Source organism: Thalia democratica, chromosome 3 (genome assembly GCF_965202585.1).
Source record: "Thalia democratica chromosome 3, ktThaDemo2.hap1.1, whole genome shotgun sequence".
NCBI classification, from domain to species: Eukaryota; Metazoa; Chordata; class Thaliacea; order Salpida; family Salpidae; genus Thalia; species Thalia democratica.
This window is the reverse complement of record NC_139167.1, coordinates 71,419,974-71,439,803: the sequence shown is the minus strand read 5'-3', so window position 1 is coordinate 71,439,803 and position 19,830 is coordinate 71,419,974. Positions and strand designations below refer to the sequence as shown.

The window sequence follows — 19,830 nt, the reverse complement described above, 5'->3', positions numbered from 1 at the left end:
ACTTAAAAACTAAAACAGACAAAAAACAAACAAAACAAAACTTTTATAAAGCTTAGAATAGTTTTGAGGAAGCACTGTATTATACCAAGAGTCGTATAAAAACTTTTAAAATCTCAATAAGGACATTGAAGTGCTAAACGAACGTATCAGATGTTTCTTATAAAATTAGTTTTGTATTTTTTTACTAAAATGTATAATAAGAAAAATAAATTGCACAATCATTTCTTTAACGTATAATTATCTAACCAGGGTAAAACAGTGTTGCTAGACGCTCACACAAAAGTTTTAGTGATGCTTCTTATTGACGGAGGAAAATTGATATTCGATGACGAAAATGACGTTTCGCTCCACGCAGAAAACATCCTCCTCACAAACGGAGGAGTTTTACAGGTTTGATTAATTTATTTTTGTTTTATTTCAAATATTGATAAATACAGCACATTTTGAAATCATATATTGATATGATTCGAAGTATCCTTATTTTTCCCTTCTTTAACCATAAAAGTTTACAAAACATAAAAAGTATAAAAATTTAGTCTAGTGAAATAATTTCTTTAATATTTTATTTAGCTTTTAACTTTATAGGCTATCTAAAATCTACAGTCTATACAAAGTTTACAAAGCTCGATACAAAATTAATTAACATATGAACAAAACAACTTTTAAGCATCAAGATAAAAGTCAATAACAAGAACATTTGAAACAACGGTTTCTCAACTCATCAAACAGGTCGGCACGGAAGAAGAGCCTTACGAGAGGAACACGGAGATCGTGTTGTACGGCCAGCTGAGATCGCCTGAGCTTCCCATATACGGCGCCAAGACTCTGGGTGTGAGGGACGGGACGCTAGAGCTGCACGGGAGGCACATCCCTTTCACTTGGACCAAGCTGGCACAAACCGCGTCCAAAGGCAGCAGCAAGGTTCGTTTGCAATTCGCAACTGTAAATTGTACATTTTTTGTAAAGTGGTTAAATTTCGAGTTTTAAAATTTTGTATAAAACTACGAAACAACTTTATTTTTTTATAACTTTAAGTGAACAAACAGCAGAACACAAGTTTAAGACTTAATAATGGAAAACTTTGAAAGATGTACAACTGTTTGAAATATTCTAACTAATATAAAACACTATATTCGATTTTTCTGCGTAGATAAAATTACAACATGCTGCTGAAAACTGGCGAGTGGGCGACGAAATCGCAATTGCGTCAACCGGTCACAGGCACTCGCAAATAGAAAACGAAAAGAGAAAAATAACTGCGATATCGTCTGGTAGGTTTTTCGTAATAAGCAGTTGCAGCTCATCAGTTTTACTTTTTTTTGTTTTTGAAAGTATGAAAATATTGTGATCTCACTAAGTGAATTATTTACTTTTACGCTTATCAATAGTTTTGACCTTTAAAAATCTTTATATAAAACTAGTGTAAATTAAAAAAAAAACTAGTACAACTTAACGATCCTTTATAAACAACTTTAATTTATTTTAGACAAAATGGAATTAACGTTAGATGAGCCGTTAGAATACGAGCATCTTGGAATTGACGAAACGTTTGGAACTCACACAGTCGAATTCAGAGGTTTTTTATCGATTTTATTAAAACAAGGTGTATAATTTTCATAGCAACAAAGTTTATCACATTTTCACAGCCGAGGTGGGTCTGTTGTCAAGGAACATAGTTGTGAGGGGATCGAGCGACCCCGCCTGGCATGACGACATTCCCGCGTGTGAAGAGGGTTTCGATACAGGGGAGTTTGCCACGCAAACCTGCTTCCAGGTACGATAATGATGTTGACGTATTTGCACTATAAATAAAAGATTGATCATTTCAAAAATGATTTCGAAGTTTCAATTAAATATTTTGAAATTTTCAATAGCTCAAGGAAACTTTGTTAAGTTTTAATACATACCGTGTTTAATTTACGAAATTTTGATATTTTTACAAACTCTACTTACTTGCATACATTTCAAATTTGTTTTTAATTTTTAGGATAAGTTTTGTATACTACTAAAAAATGTATTTTATTAATGCTTTAATAGGTTGTTTCTTTTAAGTTTTCACAAAAAATTTAAAAAAAATTTACAAATTCTAAGCGTATTTATTATTTTTTGACAATTTTTTTTTAATTTTTCAAAATTTATTTATTTAAAATGTATTTATCATCCAGGGAAGATTCGGAGAGGAGGTTGGATCTGATCAGTTCGGAGCCTCGATAATGATCCACGCGAAAGAAGCGAACTCCTTCAAAGCTGTCGCGAAAATCGAGTACGTCGAACTCACCTACGTCGGGCAGGCTTTCAGGCTCGGAAGGTGAGTTTGGATCAGTTATGTTATACTTTAGTAGTACAAATATATAACAAACATTGAAAACGAGTTATAATATAAGCTTTAAAAAAAAAGTTATGTTTGTGTTCATTTTTTTTAAAGAGGTTAGTTGATAAGTTTCGATATGCTTTAAAGTAGTTTTATGCCTTGTAAAATATATTTTTCGATTACATTAATTAACCTTGCAGGTATCCAATTCATTGGCATTTGATGGGAGATGTAAGTGGCATGTACGTGAGAGGATGTGCCATTCACAAGACTTTCAACAGGGCTGTTGCCATACACGGTTTGTTGTATAAAATGTGTAGTACCTCTTTTAATATTACTTAACAAATCGGGTATTGATACACATAACGTTTCATTTCGTTCCGGATATTCAACAACACAATAAATGTGAAATAATTAAGTAAAATATCCTTTGTAAATTTAAATAAGTTTAAATCTTATATAAATATTTTGGAACTTCTGTAAAAGTTTGATAGTTAGTTTTTATTGTTTATAAAATTAGATTTTGACTAAAACGTTCTTTGTTTGTTTTTTAATGCATCTAGTTACGAACATTACCACACTTTTTCATGCTTTTGTTTAAATGTAGAACAGCCCAAAACTTTTAAGCTTATAAAAATAACGCTATAAATTTATAGAAGTTTTTGAATACAAACGGCTTTAATTTTTTTAATTTTTTAACTTGCCAAATTATAGAAGCACAACGAATTAAGGATACCTCAATTAACTTTTACTAAATCTTCATGAGTTACTTTAGTTTTATCAAACTACAACTCATAGGTACGGACAACCTGTTGATCGACAGAACGGTGATATATGACGTGATGGGTGGGGCGTTCTTCATCGAGGACGGAATTGAAACTGGTATCACAATGCAGTTCAACCTGGCAATATTCGTCAGGCAGAGCACTTCGCTACTGAACGATGACGTCACACCTGGTTTGTTCAACTTCATTCTTGTATAAACTTTTTAGAACAGAGAAAGCAGATTTAGAATAGTTTAAATTTTAGCACTCGTACTCTCTAGTTTACACTGAATTGGGTTAAACGTTTTACTATAAATTATTACTTATATTAAAACGAACAACGTTAACAAATGAAACAAACTCACTACTGCCTATAAAACACATTTGAGGGTTCTCGACAATTGCGACATAATCATTGTCAATAAAACAAAAATAAGAAAAGTAAAGAAAACTACTTTATTTTAAACAAAAACATTAACAGCCGCTTACTGGGTGACTAACCCTAACAACACGGTCTTTGGTAACCACGCCGCGGGAGGCACCCACTTCGGGTTCTGGTACCGGATGCACAAGAACCCCGACGGCCCCTCGTACACCCCCGACGTGTGCCAGCAGAAGGTGGAGCTTGGCATATTCAGGAATAACACTGTGCACAGTCACGGGTGGTTCGGGTTGTGGATATTTCAGTCGTACTTTCCCGTCGTCGGTAGCAGGTTTGTTGTTTTTTTTTTAAATGTATGTTTCTCTGTGCCATTTGAGACTTAAGCAGGTTTTTTATGTTTATACAGCTTGAAAAGCTTTTTTTATTAAATTCAAATAAACACATTATAGGAATTGTTTTAACAACGCAGTTTGTGCTAACAAAAGTTTCGCCTTCAAATTTTTAAAACAATTTAAACGCCTTTATAAAAAGCTTCAAAATTCATATTTTTCGTTTCACAGCTGTTGTTCAACAAGTAAACATTTACAACTTTAAAGTCTAATACCAATCCAACAAAGGCAAAAACACAGTTATTAATATTTTCTTCCACAGCTGTTCGGGGAAAGGAAAACAATGGGATAAATAAAATTTAATAAATCTCAATATCTGTTATACTTCAAATTTCATGTAAATTTTATGCACCTAAAGCGTTTAAAACTTCAAAATGTCCTTGTAATTTAAAACATGTTTCAAAAACGTATATCTAAGACTTAAATATGCACCTACAAAGTTTAAATGGTTTCTAGCAAAAAATATTTTTTAGTCTAAAACATCTACAAGCTCTCACTTTTTCCCCTCTCGCAGTCGTTCAGTAAATGTTCCACACTTATTAACCACGTGGAACAAGTAAAGTAAAACAATTAAAAAAATAAACAAGCGGTTTAGTACAGTGTTTAGTTGAATTACCAATTTTCCACAAAAGTTTCAAAAGTCAATTTTTCATTTCACAGCTGTTGTTCAATAAACACAAAATCTAAAACTTTAAAGTCTATAATCCAACAATAATATTTTCCTCCGCAGTTGTATTTAGTCTAAAATAGCTACATTCTCTTACTCTTTCCCCTTCCACAGCTGTACGGGGAAGATCCCCTCGCCGGCCAGGTTCCGCACGCTGACCACGTGGAACAGCGAGAAGGGGGCCGAGTGGGTGGACTGCTCGGCGATGCAGTTCATAGATTTCGTCATGGTGAACAACGACAAGGCGTCAATTGACATGAAGTTCATCAAGGGCACGGGGTACGGCTACGAGAAGGGGGCCGTGGTGAAAGGGGGCTTGATGGTGGGCCACGCGTCCATTTCGCCCGCCAACTTCGAAACCAAGGTTGCCATGGTGAGTTGACTTTAAAAAATAACATTTTTGTATCTTTCAATATCGATTTTATTTAACCTGTAGTAGTTATAGTCAGTTCAAAGAGCTTATACAGTTTATGAATAAAACAGTTTCAAGGTCCCTTTTTGTACTTTGATATTAAAGCTAAGATAGCCTATCTGCATGGGTTGCATTTAAATATTAAGAATTAATTTCTAAAATCTTGGTAAATAACACAAAAAAAAATTATTCTCAACAACAGAGGTTACCGTTATCACCGGGGCTTACGATAGAAGATCTGGAATTTTACAATTTCAACAGAGGAGGTGTTGCTTTCAAAATGACAACAATCGATGGCACTTGCACTGAGTTGTGCGGTGGCTTCTACTACATCATGAAAGGTATATATTTTAGAACTAACTCCCCCCCCCCTCTACGTGTTACAACTAAAAAAAATTAAAAAGTATAAAAGCAAATGTTTTTTCTAAACCTTTAACATTTACTAAAACTTAATGTGTTATAACTTATACTGGATCAAGATTACTATCAAGCTTTTCTTTTAAGCAACAACATTGTTTTTAACGCTTTAAAAAGTAAAAGCGTTTGCAGCAGCTTTGTAATCATGTAAACGACCTGAAAAAAAGATCCAAACAAAATTATAAACAAACAACAGGACTGTCTTGGACGAACGTGAGCAGGAAAGTTCATTGGAAGTTCGAACACGAGGGAGTGCTTCAGGACGAAGACGGAAGTTTGACGGGGTCCGCGCCGGGATCGAAACTGGTTCCGTTGAGCGGCATCGTCAACTCTCCCGACTGCGAGGTTGTCTGTTTAGATGGTGCGATGCAGCCATTTATCTTGTCTGAAATATTTTGTTTGAATTAAAAGAATTTTTAAAACACTAATTTTTCAAATAAAAACTTTTTATTCCCTTACATGTTTATACGTAGAAAGCTTTTTATATTTTTGTAGTGACTAAGAATAAAAAAATATTTGGTATAACTATTTTTATGCTTTGGTTTTATAAAACGAAATCTCATTTTGCAAAACTTGCTTAAATTAAAACAAAAACTAACAGATGCTGACTGGTGCGGAATATTCAGGGGGCAGTTTCTCCTCTCTCCGCTGCCCTCAGACGACCAGATTTCACAGGATGGCCATGAAAGGGACAGTCCCTAAATCCCTACTGACCAAAGACCTTCTCCTCACCAACGAGTACGGAACATCGTCTGTGACGTACGCCCCCAAGAGGATGACCCACAAACCAGGTTGAATAATAAATGATTCGTAAAACAAAGAACTAAGAAATTTAAGCTTTAGATTACACTTTTTCAGTTGATAACAAAATACTTAAAAACTAGATACTTGTTAAAATTAATACTGAATTTATTAACTTTTCTTAAATGTAATCATAGAGAATCAAAGTTTTTTTTAATAGAAACAAATTTTGTAAAATCTATTATAAGCTAAGGTTTTTTAAAATTCTAACAATCTAATTACGATTTATTTAAAAATATATTTCAAAGGCTGGATGGCGCTGCTGTACAGTAAGAAGTTGCACGAAATAAACTGGAGGGGTGCGGACGGGTTCACCAATATTTCGTACACTTCAAAGTATTACGACTTCATGCCGGGCGATTATGTCATAATGAGGCACGAACTGGAATCCGCTCCCGACGTGTTAGTTTACAAGTTTAGTTTTAGAAGTGTTTTTTTGTTGGTGCATGAGAATTAAATATTGAAATAGAGCCACGGATAGTGAACAAAATCTAAAAAAAAAACTTTTGATATTTAATTCAAAACAATTTGACACGGCTATAACTTGATGCTGTTCAGACTTGAAAACCTTTTAAAAATATTGCAGAACTGTAAAAAAAAAACAAACGCAAAATTATTTATTACATGAAAAAAACTAACGACATTTCAGAGTCAACTTGGGCCCGGCCCCGATAGAAGTTGCCGACTCGGTGCCGCTTACGACCGACAGCAAAAACTTGGACTTCTACTTCAACCCGTCCACGAAGAACTTGGACTACAAAGTGGGCAACACGGATGGCGGTAAGGAGAAGAGAGCTTTGGAAGTTGTTGAAGATAACATAAAGCACGTAGCCGTCGTGCCCAAGATTTATCGGTGAGCTGTTAATATTTTTTCAAAGGTGGTTGACTTCCATTGCGCAATAATGTAAGGTGTAAAAAAGTAAATTGTTATTTGACTTTAATAGTTTTTCATATAAAACAGTAAACTTGTATGTACAAACAAACGTTTATGATAGCTAAATAGAATAGGAACACATGCAAATGAATTTTCTACTATAAATATTAAGCGAGTAATGAAGATATCTTTTCTTATTTGTTGTACAGTCATTGTGTTGAGTGAAAGTTCTACTTATAATTCTTCGTTGCTTAGTTTCTACCAACAGCTGCAAGAACACTTAAACATTTTTTTTTAAATATAACAAAAATAGTTACAAGATTTTTATTAAGTTTGCAACTAAACAGTCTTAGAACTTTAAAGCTTTCATATGCTTACACAGTTGCAAGAACGCGTTGAGTTATTTTACTTTTATTTCAATAACAAAATAATTTTTTACATATTCACAGTTGCAAGAACGCGGGATGCGTACCTGACGTGGGCGGTGACGCGGTGCCCCCGGGAAGGGAAACCCCCGCTGACGCGTTCAACTGGAGCAATATAACGTTTCCCTCTAGTGGCAAAAGGAAGAAGCGGGAATTGGGACACCCCTGCGTTGAAATCACTGTTAGTTTGAATGTTGAATGTTTATGTGAAATTGTTATGACAGCTTATGTTAAAACTTGCTTGATTTTAGATTTTTATTCTTTAATTTTGCGAATTTTTACATATATTTTTAAAAGTTAAAATTTTATCATATGTGTATATTCTTATATTTTTCAACACTTTTAATGATACTTTGTTTTGTAATTGTGCACAAAAGTAAAAATAAAAGTCATCTTTGGAATTTATAAGTAATTCCATACTTTAAATTGTTTTGAACATAATGTAATGAACACTATTCATACATGTTTACAGACGGACGGAGACTCGATCACAGTTGAAATTCTCAGGTCCGCAGATGGCATCGACCTGTGCTGGTGTCTAATCGACATAGAAACCGTGCAAGTCAACCACCTGATCGTCAAGGGGGTGGTTCAGTTCAAACCGGATGTTGATTTCGATGAGTTCGCGTTCAGCGCCAACACCATACAAGTTATCGTCAGTTGAGTTTTAAAGAGATGATCCTTAGTTGTAAGAACTTTTATAAATAACTTATTTTTGTGATGTTAATTCCTCAGTCAAATTTATTTTAGTTGCGATGTATTTGTGACTAACTTTGATTTAAGTAGTTAACTAGCACAACTTTCAAAACATAAGAGATAAGAAAAATGCTATTATAGTATGCTGTACTTCGCTACTAAACTTATGTTTCTAGCCTTCGGTTTAATTATGAGCTTGTCTAAATAAGTTAAGGTAAAGCATATCATTAAAATACTAGCATCAAGTATGTAAACAATAAACATATGGCAACAATTTGGTAATAGGATCGTACAAACGTGTTTCAGGTTTTTCTATAGTAAACTCTTACAACTCGTAAAATAAAACTCATAACTTTATTTTATATCTACAGCTATCGATTTATAGTCAACATAGTTTTATAGATTTTATTTTTCTAGTGTTACAGCTAAAAAACCTCAACTTTTATTCAGGGAGGTCGAATAATAGCTGGCCACGTGCCTGAAGATCCCTTCCTGAAAAAACTGACAATAAATTTGGTGGGAGAAAGATCTGATACGGTGAAAGAAGTTGACTTCCAGGGTGAGTTGACTATACAATTGTACTTGAAACTAAACATAAAACGTTTACTTAAAATTAACTTCAATTACAATATATGCATTTATTGTTTTATGTGTAGCTCAACATTGAGTCAAAGTAGTGCGTTTGAAACCCTTAAAATTTTTTGTATATTCATTCTTTGGATTGTTTTTGATACCTTTCCTAATTTTTCATGGAAGTTTTTCAAACCAAATCCCTGTAAATTCTAGTTTTAACGTTGTGTACTTGTGGTTTACTTACTAAAAACACGACAAGAAAAAAATATATACTGTCGAGTAAAGGAAAAACCCCGACTTAAAATAAAAACGGTCTTTGAGTCGTCGTGCGACAAGTTCTACTGAACAAATTGGAATTTAACTTACGACTGGACTAAATGCAATTTTGTTTTGGATAAGCAAAGCTGTATTTGTGCTCGATATGTCATTTTTCTTAAAACGCCAAATCATGACTTAAAAAATCTTAAGTAGAATAGATAAACTATTTAAAATAATAAAGTTTAAGTTTACACAGAGTTTTATTATAATCTAGTATGTTTCCATTAATAATAAAATACATTAAGTTTGTAGATTATTAACGAGTAAGTACATTGTGCACAAAAGTTTTTTTAAATAAATATTAGAATAAATCTTATAGTTGAAAAATAAAGAATAATAAACAGTCTAATAACATTTACAACAGGAATAACACTGGGCAGAAAAGCCATAGGCTGCTTCGGAGGTTGCGACTTCCATGGAATCAACCACAACGTGTATTGGACGAACTTGGAGGAAACTGTACAGGTTGGAGGCACCAGTATCAAGCTGACAGAAGAAGTAGATTGGAGCGTTGGTGACGAAATTATCATCACCACTACAAGTTACGCGTTAGTGGTTGTTTTGAGCTTTTTTTTTAAGTTGAAAATATAAAAGCATACTATAAACATTTTAAAAGCTTCTTACTGAAGCAAACTATTTCAAACTACACGGTAAACATCTGTGAAAAGCTGCGCAATGGTAATTTTTGAGTAATGAAAGTTGTAGTTTTATTTAAACTACTTTAATCAAGCTTTAAGCATTTTAACTTCAATAACTATGATTCAAGAACCAAAAAAAATATAGGATAAACTATATACAGTAGAACTAAAAACAATGGACATTCTGCATTTGAACTTTTAATAAATACTAAAGTTTGGATAATAAATAAACTTTTGTTTTTGTAGTATGAAACTGTATGCCATATGAATACAGTTTTGATATAATTTTAAAGGCTAACCTTTTAAAACTAAACATAGAATATTACAGAACAAAAATAAACGCAGCATTTCTGTTTTATCTTTTGTAAACTTTAATTCAGATCAAGCCAAACTGAGAAGCGGTTTATCAAGTCGAAATCGGGCAAAGTGTTGGAACTTAACAAGGCATTGGATCACAGGCACATGGGAGAAAGTTACACTATAAACGGCAGGACGTTTAACATGAGAGCAGAGGTCGGCCTGCTCACTAGAAACATCAAGATTGTCGGTTAGTTGTTGTTAATATGTTTTTTTTTTGAATACACTGTCATTTATTTTAATTAGTTTGTTGCGTTAAAAGAAGGTTCTTATAATTTCAAAAGCTTTGGCTTGAACTACGATGTGATTCTTTAAACTTAAACGATATATCTAATTTGCTTTAAATAAACAAATTTTACAAAAACTATATCAGCATGATATGAAAAAGTTCATGATAAAACTAGCCAAAAATTGTACATAAACACAGCTTTCTTATAATTACGTCACAATTACTATTTTGCAGGAGATAGATACGATTTTGTAGATAGAGACGCTTTTGGAGCTCGTGTATTGGTAGGATTTATTCCCGCTGCTACTGATATCTATGGTTTGTTGATATTATCAAAATTTAGTTCAAGTTATCATAAGTAACTTTAAGAACACTTGTTTGAATACCTTTTTATAATCAACTACTTTGAAAAACGCTACGTTGTAAGTAAAGACTGTATTTTAGGTATCCATACTTACAATAACGCATTAAACTTCTATTTTTTTATTTAATATTTACTCTCTTATTCATCAGTAGTATACCATCAAGTTTATGTAAAAAAAAAAGTCTAAAATAAAGGATTAAAGTTGTGAAAATTTTACTTTGGCATATATAAAAACTTACGATATTATTTAAAAAATTCTATTTCTTCAAGTTATTGCTATCCAAACGGTTTATTAAATCTTATTGTCTTCAGAAATGTCTTAACTGTATGTTAAAAATTAAAAAAAAACTTATAGAAAAATTTCATTACTCAGGTTGGGGCCGGTTCACCAACGTGGAGTTCCACCAGTGCGGACAGGAGGGTTTCACCGAGGCCTACGACCCCAGGTTCGCGTTGTCATGGGTGAACACGGGTCCCGTGGTGGCCAGCAGGCCCTCTTACGTGCACGCGTGCAGTTTCCATGACACCTACTCCACGGGCATCGGCATATTCGGGGCGGACGGGATCTCGGTGAAGGACAACGTCGTCCACAGGCCCATTCACGATGGTTTGTGTGATTGAACTGTTTTTTGAGACAAAACTAATGTTTTGAAGCACTTATAAACTTATAAAAAACATTACATTTTAAAAACTTGCTTTATCTAGTTCAGTATCATTTGTTTGTGGTTTTTGCCATAGGTTTTGTCTTAGGACTAATGTTAATTACACAGTGTTTTTAAATTTTTACTTCAATAGTAACAAGTAATCTCCAAAAGTATTTTGAAGCTTCAAGCTGTAATATGGATTTAAATTGAAAAAAAATCTAAAACGAATAGTCAGTTTAGTAACCTAAACATCCTATTTATTGCTACATTCATGCAGGTATAAGAATAGGGGGAAACAACATCGTAGTGGAGCACAACTTAGTGGCTCAAGCCGTGCTCAGAGGCGCATGGATGGATCGATTCGAAAAAAGAAACAACCTGGTAAAATAAACATTGTTTAATAACACAGTATAGTTCTGTTTTATGAATTAAACAAAAATATTTAAATCATTTTTGAGAAATTTTAAATCATTCAACAACTTTTCTCCTTCAGGATTTACTAATTCTGACACCAGCACATTCTTAACAGGATTTTTTATAAAAATAAACAAGCTTCTTTTTATAATTCAGGATTGGCACGCAAGCTTCAAATTGGTCGAAGGTAAGAACACGAGCCTCATAAACAACGTGGCAGCCGGTTCAGAAAGACTCGGATTCAGGACGAACGGGCAAGACTGCAACGTTGAAACCAAATGGAGCGGTTAGATGACTATTCTTTAAAATTATGAACTGTTTACTTTTCTTTTTAAGACTTTTTATTTTTTACATGAAATAACTGTTTTTTAAGTTAAAACAGTTAAGTACTATTTTTGTTCAGAAAGATATCGATAAATCATTGTAGTTAAGAATGTTCATACAGCTCGTTAAAATACCAATTTAAGATCTAAAAGCTGTAAAAAAGCCTCAACAAATCTTAAACTTTTCTAATCCACAGGAAATGTAGCGCACGGATGTTTGCACGGTATCCACATATTCAAGGGAGACGGGTCGATGAAGTGCGTTGTACTGAACGACTTCACCGCGTACAAGAACTGGGACTTTGGTGTTTACCACCAGACGCCCTCCAGTGTCGTGCTGAAAGACGCCATCATCGCTGATTCATGGGTGAGGTGTTGTAACTGTATTGACTTAGCAATGTCGAAGATAAGCGTGGATCTTGACAACATTTATACTGACATGTCTTAGTTAAAGACTACTAGTGTACTATGAAAAGTTACACATGTAAAATTAAAACTAAAATAAATCTGTTTTAAATAACATATATTCGAAAGTTTTCTCACAAGTAAATCTATAGAATCATATCAAAATATTTTTTGTCTGAATTGTTGTGAATTTATTTATAACACCCAGGGTAATACGTAAAATAAAATTTTTAATCTTAATATCCCAGTATTCAAAATTTAAACTATTTTTAAAAGCAAGCGAATAAAAGCAGTTATAAGATATTTAAATTTTGACACAATACCACTAATTTAGAAAGTTCAAAAAAGGTATTTCCAACAGCATATGGACTACACCCCACTAGTGTACGGACCACCCTCACTTTCACACGCTTACGAGGACAAGTACGCCAGAGTGGAGAATTTACTGCTGATTGGGCGAAGTGACCATTTCGACGAGAACGTTGACACCATGGACGAGAACACCGACAAGAGTTTGATAATCCGCCACGTTTCACCGTTAGTTGGCGTTGTTGAGTTGTAAAGTTTTAGACTGGTTAAATAAATATAAAATATCAATTTTAAATTAGAATGTTTGAATTTATGTGTATTTAGTTTGTTGTAGTGGTAAAAATATAAGGTTGAACTATTTTCTGTATTTATAGTAAATTTTCTTACTTTAAATTTAGAATAAAGTTAATTTAAATTATCAAAAGCTTACTGTTTTTAGGACAGCGAGCAAGAAACCACCGAGGTCGCAGACGGGTGGCAAGATAGGAATACTGTTGCCGTTGTTCCAGAGTGGGCTAACAGGCGCGCCTGATAAGGGGTGGCTGAAGAACATGAACTACCCGGCTATAAGGGGAAAACTGGAAATTATAAGTAAATTTTAAATTATGAAACTTGATAAATGGCTTGCATTGATCGCAAAATAAAGTTCTTTAATGCAAATGCGTTCTTCTGTGTTTTTAGTAAACATTGGTAAGAAATAAATAACTAATTTTATGACCAAAATTTTGTAAGTATTTACTTTCACACATAAAATCATTGATAATTAATATTTTCAACAACGTTTCTACCATTTATTTGTACAAACTTTTTAAGTGATTCCTTGTGTAGTTGACAATTTTTTTTAATCTTTTTTATCAACTTTTTACCCCGTATGTTTCTTCAGACTCAACATTCTACGGATTCAAGGCGACGTCTGGTGGTTCAAGGGATCTGGTGTTTCAATCAAGCAAGTCCAATGAAGACGCATACGCTCCCACCTACTTGTCGGGAATTACGCTGGACAACGTGGATGAAGATTCTATTGTGTTGTACTTAAGACCTGGTCTCGGGTGAGTAAAGAAATGTATTATTAGCTTGGTAAAATTTGTATGTTTTTGCCAAGCCATATGTTTGATAAAGTTGAAAAGAATTTTAACAAAGTTGTAAATTACTGTAAAAAAAACGCTTTGTAAGTAACGTTTTTTTTCACACTACCAAAGCAAAGTTTGGTTTCTTTTTTTTTTTTTTGTTTAAAACGTTCTTTGTGACAATATAATTATTTAGAAGACTTACATAAAGTTTTTTAAATGTTTAAAATGTATCCAATTATGTAGATGAAATGAGCTTTATGCAAACATTTATAATACTGTTGCGTTATTTCAGCAAGATAAATCCATCTGACTGTGTTGATATGGAATGTGATGCACACAAAAACGTTTTGATCAAAGACATGGATGGGTCCCTACTAGGATCGCCCGGGGCCATTATTCCTGATGTTAGTTTTTATTACTAAACAGACTATTCATTACTTAATTTTTATTTTACTAAAAGAAACTTAAGTAAAACTGTGAATTAAGTTATCTTTTTATTTTTTTCATAGTTTCCATCTGTCAATATGTTTTGGTGTTATATATATATATATATATATATTATTTAGTAATTTAATTAGGCGGCATACGGTTGGGACGACGATTCAATGAAGCAGAGGGGCTTGGGTGATTACAGGATTCCAAAGACGATGCTGACAAGAACGGACGGAAGCAGGATACCCGTGGGAGACATAATCGATCACAGAGGTTATAGTTGACAATTATTAGTATAAAAAATAATGCATTTGTTGTATTTGATCTAACACGTTTAAAATAACAAACTGATGTGTAAAACTTATTTTTTAAATTTATTTGATTTAACTCGTTTTACGATAATTTTCGTTAGATAAGTTATTTGTTTTATAATGACACCTTAATTGAGTTGTTATGTAATTTGAAAATAAGTACAACTTTATACACTGTTGTTTATTACATTACCTTTTATGTGTTTCAACTTCAAAAGCGAAACTGTTTATACTGCGTAGATTTAAAGTGTTTATTCAATCGTCATAATCAAACATTTTGCAGAAAAAAACAAAAATGTTACAATTTTGAAAATTTTTGGACTTTAATTGAACTTTTTGTTTAAAATAATTCAACATTTTTCTACACCAAACAGGAATAGTGAACACGGGTAACTGCACGTACAAGGACAAATGGCAGGCGTTCGACTGCAGCGGTGGCGTTCAGAAGGATTACACGATGCTGGTGATTGAGAGTATGGATGACGATACCGAGCTCAGGAGGCTTTCCCCTGTGGCTTTGTTAGGTGACCGCTACATCGATCTCAATAACGGTTGGTTTGAATTGATTTGGTTTAGTTTTTTGTAAATATTTGATAAAGTTTGTAATGTAACTTTGTTTGAATATAATAATGGTTGGTTTGAATTGTTTAGGCAGCATTTTTGTGTGATTATAATAAATATTTGTGTTGTTACTAAGTTTACATCAATCCCAATGAATGTTAGTATTGTTTTTTTCTTTTTGTATACAACTTTTTTTATTTTTAAACAGGTTAAAACTAATTGATTTTTTGTAATGCTCAAGTACAAAAGTTAAAGTACTTAAATATTTTTTTTCCATATAACTTGGTTCGTTTATTGACGTAAAAGTAATTAGATGACATATTTGTGTATTCCAATTTAAAAATTTCAAGATTTTCATTGTTAAAATAATTTGAAGTTTTCAAAAAATTTAACAAATATGAGTTTGAACACTTTTTCCCAGGACCGCAAGACCACGGTTGGTGCGCGGGGTACACGTGCCAGAAGCGGCTGTCGACCTTCTTCGCGCTGATAGCGACCGACACTCACTACGATCTCTACTTCACGGGGTACCCGCCGCGCGACCTCAGGCTCCATCTCATCAACGCCGACGATACGCGGGCCGTTCGGTTGGGAATATAGTCAGTTTGAAAGAGTTACTTTGATTTGTTGTGTACAACTAAAGACTCAACTAAAGATTTTAATAACTAACTATTTATTAATAGTTTGAAAGAGCTACTTGATTTTGTTATGTAACAAAAGACTCAGTTATTAATTTTCATCACAAACATACTATTTTTAATAATCACGAAGTTTAGCTTCTTTTTTAATTAACTTTTTTAAACATCTAGTTTATAAGATTTTTTTGATGGAATTGTTTTATTACTTTATTTTTATAATATGCTATATCTCTTTAAACTATTTTCATTTAATAAAAATGATTTGTTTGATAAGTTGTGTTTTTCTGATGGTAATAGTTTTTTTGTTTACAAAAAAAAAAGATTGAAAAAATACTTTATGCATTACATCTTTTTTTGAAAAAGCTATTGCTTTATTGTAAAATTTGTAACTTTTACTTTTTATAGCTACCCAAAACCAGAAAAGTTGGATGTATACAAAGGAGATAATTACTTCGAACCAAATGATAAAGACCTCCCTGACCTAAAAGCAGGTAAAAATACTAACTTTATTATTTATCAAAACTGTACTAAAAACTTGTGTTTATATACTTCTTTTAAAAACAACGTGTCATAAAACTTGCTTATGAGTAAAAAAAAAGTAACAAACTTTTTTAACTATAATAAGCAGTTTAATGACTGCAAAAACCTTAACAAACAACCTTAAAATTTATTTTATCAAGTAAAAAAAGAAGGTCGTTTCAAATATCTCGTTTTAAAAATCAACAAGCCTAAAAACAGTTGAAAGTTCAATAATGTACCAAATAAAAATCCCTACACACAGGAACAACAGGCGCGAACTTCATGGACAGGGCGAACGACATTTTGTACGTGGTGGTGAGGGGTTCGGACGCGATCGACATCAAAACTTCAGCGCTGATCGTCATCACGTTCGGGTTTCCCGCCGTTACGGTTGACGAGTTCTTCGGCGACAATTTGGTGAATAACCTCGCTCTGTAAGTATTTGATCGTGTTTAAGTTGAAAAATGTTTTCTGAGTAACTAAAAGTTATCTTTATATACGTATATTGTTCTTCTTTGTTGAAAAACAACATTTTTTGAACAAAGTTACCTCGTCAAAAATCTCTGTACGTTAATTTTGGTTAAAATGATTTTTCAACTGTAATTTTGGTAGATTGTCTAAAAATTAAATGCTTTAAATTTTAAATCATACTAGTTAAGTGAGAGATGAGGGTTAATTAATTAATGATATTTTTAAATCAATCTGCGTTATAATTTTAATTGAAAGTATATAAAATAACGTACTCTATTTAAACTTTAATTAAAATTAAAGCAAAACAAAACTGACTTGTTCTCAAGTATTTTTCTTTTTTACAAAACTCTTCTACTTTAGCTTATTTTCTAAATAATCCTATTCAGTTACAAAAACGAAACTTTTGCAGGTATCTCGAAGTGGACCCAAGTAAAATAAAAGTTGTTAAAATAATACGTGAGGACGGAAGAAAGAAGAGGTAAACTGTTTACAAAGTAATTGTCCTTATGTCAAAGCATAAAATGTTATGCACTGTATTAAAAACAATGATATTTTGCACTCAACAGCAATTTGTACAGTTAAAATGCAGAAAATATCTCTTAATTCTTTTATTAAGTATAGTTAAACAGAATTTTTTTAAAAACTAACAAAAATATCAGGCAAACGGGAACAGTGGAGTTCAAGTTTACTTTGGATGAATCGGTTATAAAAAGTCCGGCAGATGTGACCACTGACTCTACGAAGGAGCACAGGAAACTCATCGCTGAAGAACTAAACAACAAAACTAGCAAGGTAGCGTTTTGTTTGTGTTTTACTGCTATGTAGATACTTTATCTACTTTAGTTTTAAACTTTCGAACAAACTTACTGAACTCTTGTTGGGTTTTTGTCATTGTAGTAGGTATGCCGTTTCTCTTTAATAACTCTAACGTTTTTATAGCCAACCAGAAAAACTACAAATTGTTAAAATCATATAACATTACAGTTGTTTTCCTCAATTTCAATTCTTAAAATTTTTAACAGCTGATCCAGGACTTTCAGACGGGAGAGCTGACAAAAGCTCTCAACGTTTCTTCATTGCAACTGGAAGCAACCAAGTCCACTGCGGATGTTCTTCCTCCTAAAAATGGTAATTTTAAAACATCACTAAACTGATAAAAGATTCAAATGTAGTATACATTGAAAACTTTGAATTTAATACAGACAGTAAAAAAGTAGCAAGACCTTTAAAATATAGTATGTTGCTAAACGTTTCTTAACTATTAGCAAGCTTTAATTATCAGCTATTTTCAATTTACAGCAAGTGAAGTTGTCGAGGTACAAACAAAGATTCTGCTGCCATCCAAACAGAAAGCAGAAAATATCAGGCAGACCATTGAGGAGCTGAATAACAACTACATGTCCAGAGTGTCTATATTCGATGATAAAGTTTATTTGACTTAACTATTCATAAAATTTTATTGATGACTAAATAGAAGTTAATTTAAAAATTAAAAAAGTCATTTATTAGTGACGTTTTGACCTCAAAAAAAATTAAACTTATTTTTTACACGACTCAGCAGTATTAGTATTACCATCTTTTTTAAAACTTTAAAGTTTTTATAAAATTTTTCATAAATTTTTATTCTTAAACAGGATTCCGCAGTGACGAGACTGGGTGGTACCTGGAAAGCAAAGATGACATTAGAACCCGAATCAGGAGTTCCAGCGAAATTAGTTGGACCCACTACTATCACTTTCGAAAATGTAAGTTGCTTAAAACTTTGACAAAACCGTCCTAACGATTTAATCAACAAAAAACTTTTTTACAACTAATAAATTTATATCTAAAATATGTATAAAAACCACTAATTAAATAAAAATTATCGCTAACTAAATAATTTATTTAAAGATTCTAGTACAGTATTAAAACCATGCATTACGTTGAATTCATCTTTTTTCTCATTATTTTACTTTAAAATAATACGACTATCAAAAAAGTTCAAGTAAAACAAAATTTTTAATCAGGGATACGCAGATTTCAAACAACTAGCAATATCGCAACCAGGAAACCACAAGTTGAAGTTTAATGTAAGTTTTAAAGTTTATTTATGTTTTATAAGACTAAACTTAATAAATTATTTTCAAAATACTACTACTAGAAGTTTTTAGTCAAACGGTACAAAATATCAATAAGTAACACTTTGGTTTACTGAGTAGTTAGTACATAATGCTTAAACTAATTTTTTTCCAGATACTTGAGCCAAAAGCTTTGACTTTCGATGAAGTTGATCTGCCAATAACAGTGATCAAAAGAAAAGTCAACGCAATACTGAACAATGGAGAATATTTAAAAAACAACAGCATGATAGAAAAGGGCGGGAACGTGACATTGGAGTTTATGCTTGTGGATACGGAAGGACAAGAACTTGCTAATGTGGGCTATAAGGTTGGTTTTTATAAACACTTTTTTTTTACTTAATCAGATTTTAGTTTAAGTTGGTATTGAACTACAATAAATAAAACTTTTCTACAGATAGACTCTAGACCTAAACGTACTTTGATATAAAAAGAAAATTTTAACAACTTCATAGTTTTTTCTTTTCACTCTCTAACTATATTTAAAAAACAAAACTATAATAAAGTACAGTTAATGTTGTATTGAAGTTTTAAAGTAATTATATCAAACAAAATTTACCTAACAACTGTTACCAGGGAAACAAATGGTCGATCAAGGTGGAACTCGCTGATCCGGGAAATTCCGGAGGGGCGAAAGTTGACGGGGACCAGTACGATTTCGACCAATCACTGTCGGTTACCAAGGGGATGAAGGTGGGCGATGCCAGGGACGGTTTCAGGTACAACTTCAAGGTTACCATAGCAACCGAACCCGACATTTACTCGTCCGTGGTCGTTTTCACCCCAAGTGTTAAAGTCAGTTTGTTTTATAAATGTATTGAATTAGTTTTACTTAAAAACATCGTTTGTTGTAATTAACTGATTAGGATCGTACACTTGCGTTTTGGTTATATTAGTAATAAGTTAGATCTAAACGTTTTTCTTAGCTTCAAAATAAACATTATTTTCTGGTTCACAAATTTACATACTAAAAAACTTGTCGAATAATTATTTAAAGTT

At 32.6% G+C, this 19,830-nt stretch overlaps 1 protein-coding gene across 1 annotated transcript in view; it reads left to right on the top strand.

Moving 5' to 3' along the window:
• Positions 1-19,830, top strand: part of LOC145832509 (fibrocystin-L-like) — a 48,675-nt gene that overhangs the window by 26,171 nt on the left and 2,674 nt on the right. The window contains exons 42-83 of the mRNA XM_082939826.1: positions 250-390; positions 730-921; positions 1,151-1,271; positions 1,487-1,576; positions 1,647-1,774; positions 2,166-2,308; positions 2,512-2,609; positions 3,110-3,268; positions 3,557-3,788; positions 4,628-4,886; positions 5,128-5,266; positions 5,539-5,687; positions 5,944-6,133; positions 6,392-6,545; positions 6,793-6,996; positions 7,467-7,623; positions 7,915-8,097; positions 8,589-8,697; positions 9,394-9,577; positions 10,048-10,214; positions 10,488-10,571; positions 10,991-11,224; positions 11,539-11,642; positions 11,832-11,961; positions 12,196-12,365; positions 12,765-12,940; positions 13,152-13,303; positions 13,596-13,761; positions 14,075-14,186; positions 14,361-14,487; positions 14,900-15,076; positions 15,508-15,685; positions 16,130-16,215; positions 16,506-16,677; positions 17,124-17,192; positions 17,374-17,506; positions 17,737-17,842; positions 18,014-18,141; positions 18,349-18,459; positions 18,721-18,783; positions 18,947-19,141; positions 19,408-19,626. Coding sequence (XP_082795952.1) covers positions 250-390; positions 730-921; positions 1,151-1,271; positions 1,487-1,576; positions 1,647-1,774; positions 2,166-2,308; positions 2,512-2,609; positions 3,110-3,268; positions 3,557-3,788; positions 4,628-4,886; positions 5,128-5,266; positions 5,539-5,687; positions 5,944-6,133; positions 6,392-6,545; positions 6,793-6,996; positions 7,467-7,623; positions 7,915-8,097; positions 8,589-8,697; positions 9,394-9,577; positions 10,048-10,214; positions 10,488-10,571; positions 10,991-11,224; positions 11,539-11,642; positions 11,832-11,961; positions 12,196-12,365; positions 12,765-12,940; positions 13,152-13,303; positions 13,596-13,761; positions 14,075-14,186; positions 14,361-14,487; positions 14,900-15,076; positions 15,508-15,685; positions 16,130-16,215; positions 16,506-16,677; positions 17,124-17,192; positions 17,374-17,506; positions 17,737-17,842; positions 18,014-18,141; positions 18,349-18,459; positions 18,721-18,783; positions 18,947-19,141; positions 19,408-19,626 — 6,291 coding nt within the window. The remainder of the gene's footprint in view (positions 1-249; positions 391-729; positions 922-1,150; positions 1,272-1,486; positions 1,577-1,646; positions 1,775-2,165; positions 2,309-2,511; positions 2,610-3,109; positions 3,269-3,556; positions 3,789-4,627; positions 4,887-5,127; positions 5,267-5,538; positions 5,688-5,943; positions 6,134-6,391; positions 6,546-6,792; positions 6,997-7,466; positions 7,624-7,914; positions 8,098-8,588; positions 8,698-9,393; positions 9,578-10,047; positions 10,215-10,487; positions 10,572-10,990; positions 11,225-11,538; positions 11,643-11,831; positions 11,962-12,195; positions 12,366-12,764; positions 12,941-13,151; positions 13,304-13,595; positions 13,762-14,074; positions 14,187-14,360; positions 14,488-14,899; positions 15,077-15,507; positions 15,686-16,129; positions 16,216-16,505; positions 16,678-17,123; positions 17,193-17,373; positions 17,507-17,736; positions 17,843-18,013; positions 18,142-18,348; positions 18,460-18,720; positions 18,784-18,946; positions 19,142-19,407; positions 19,627-19,830) is intronic.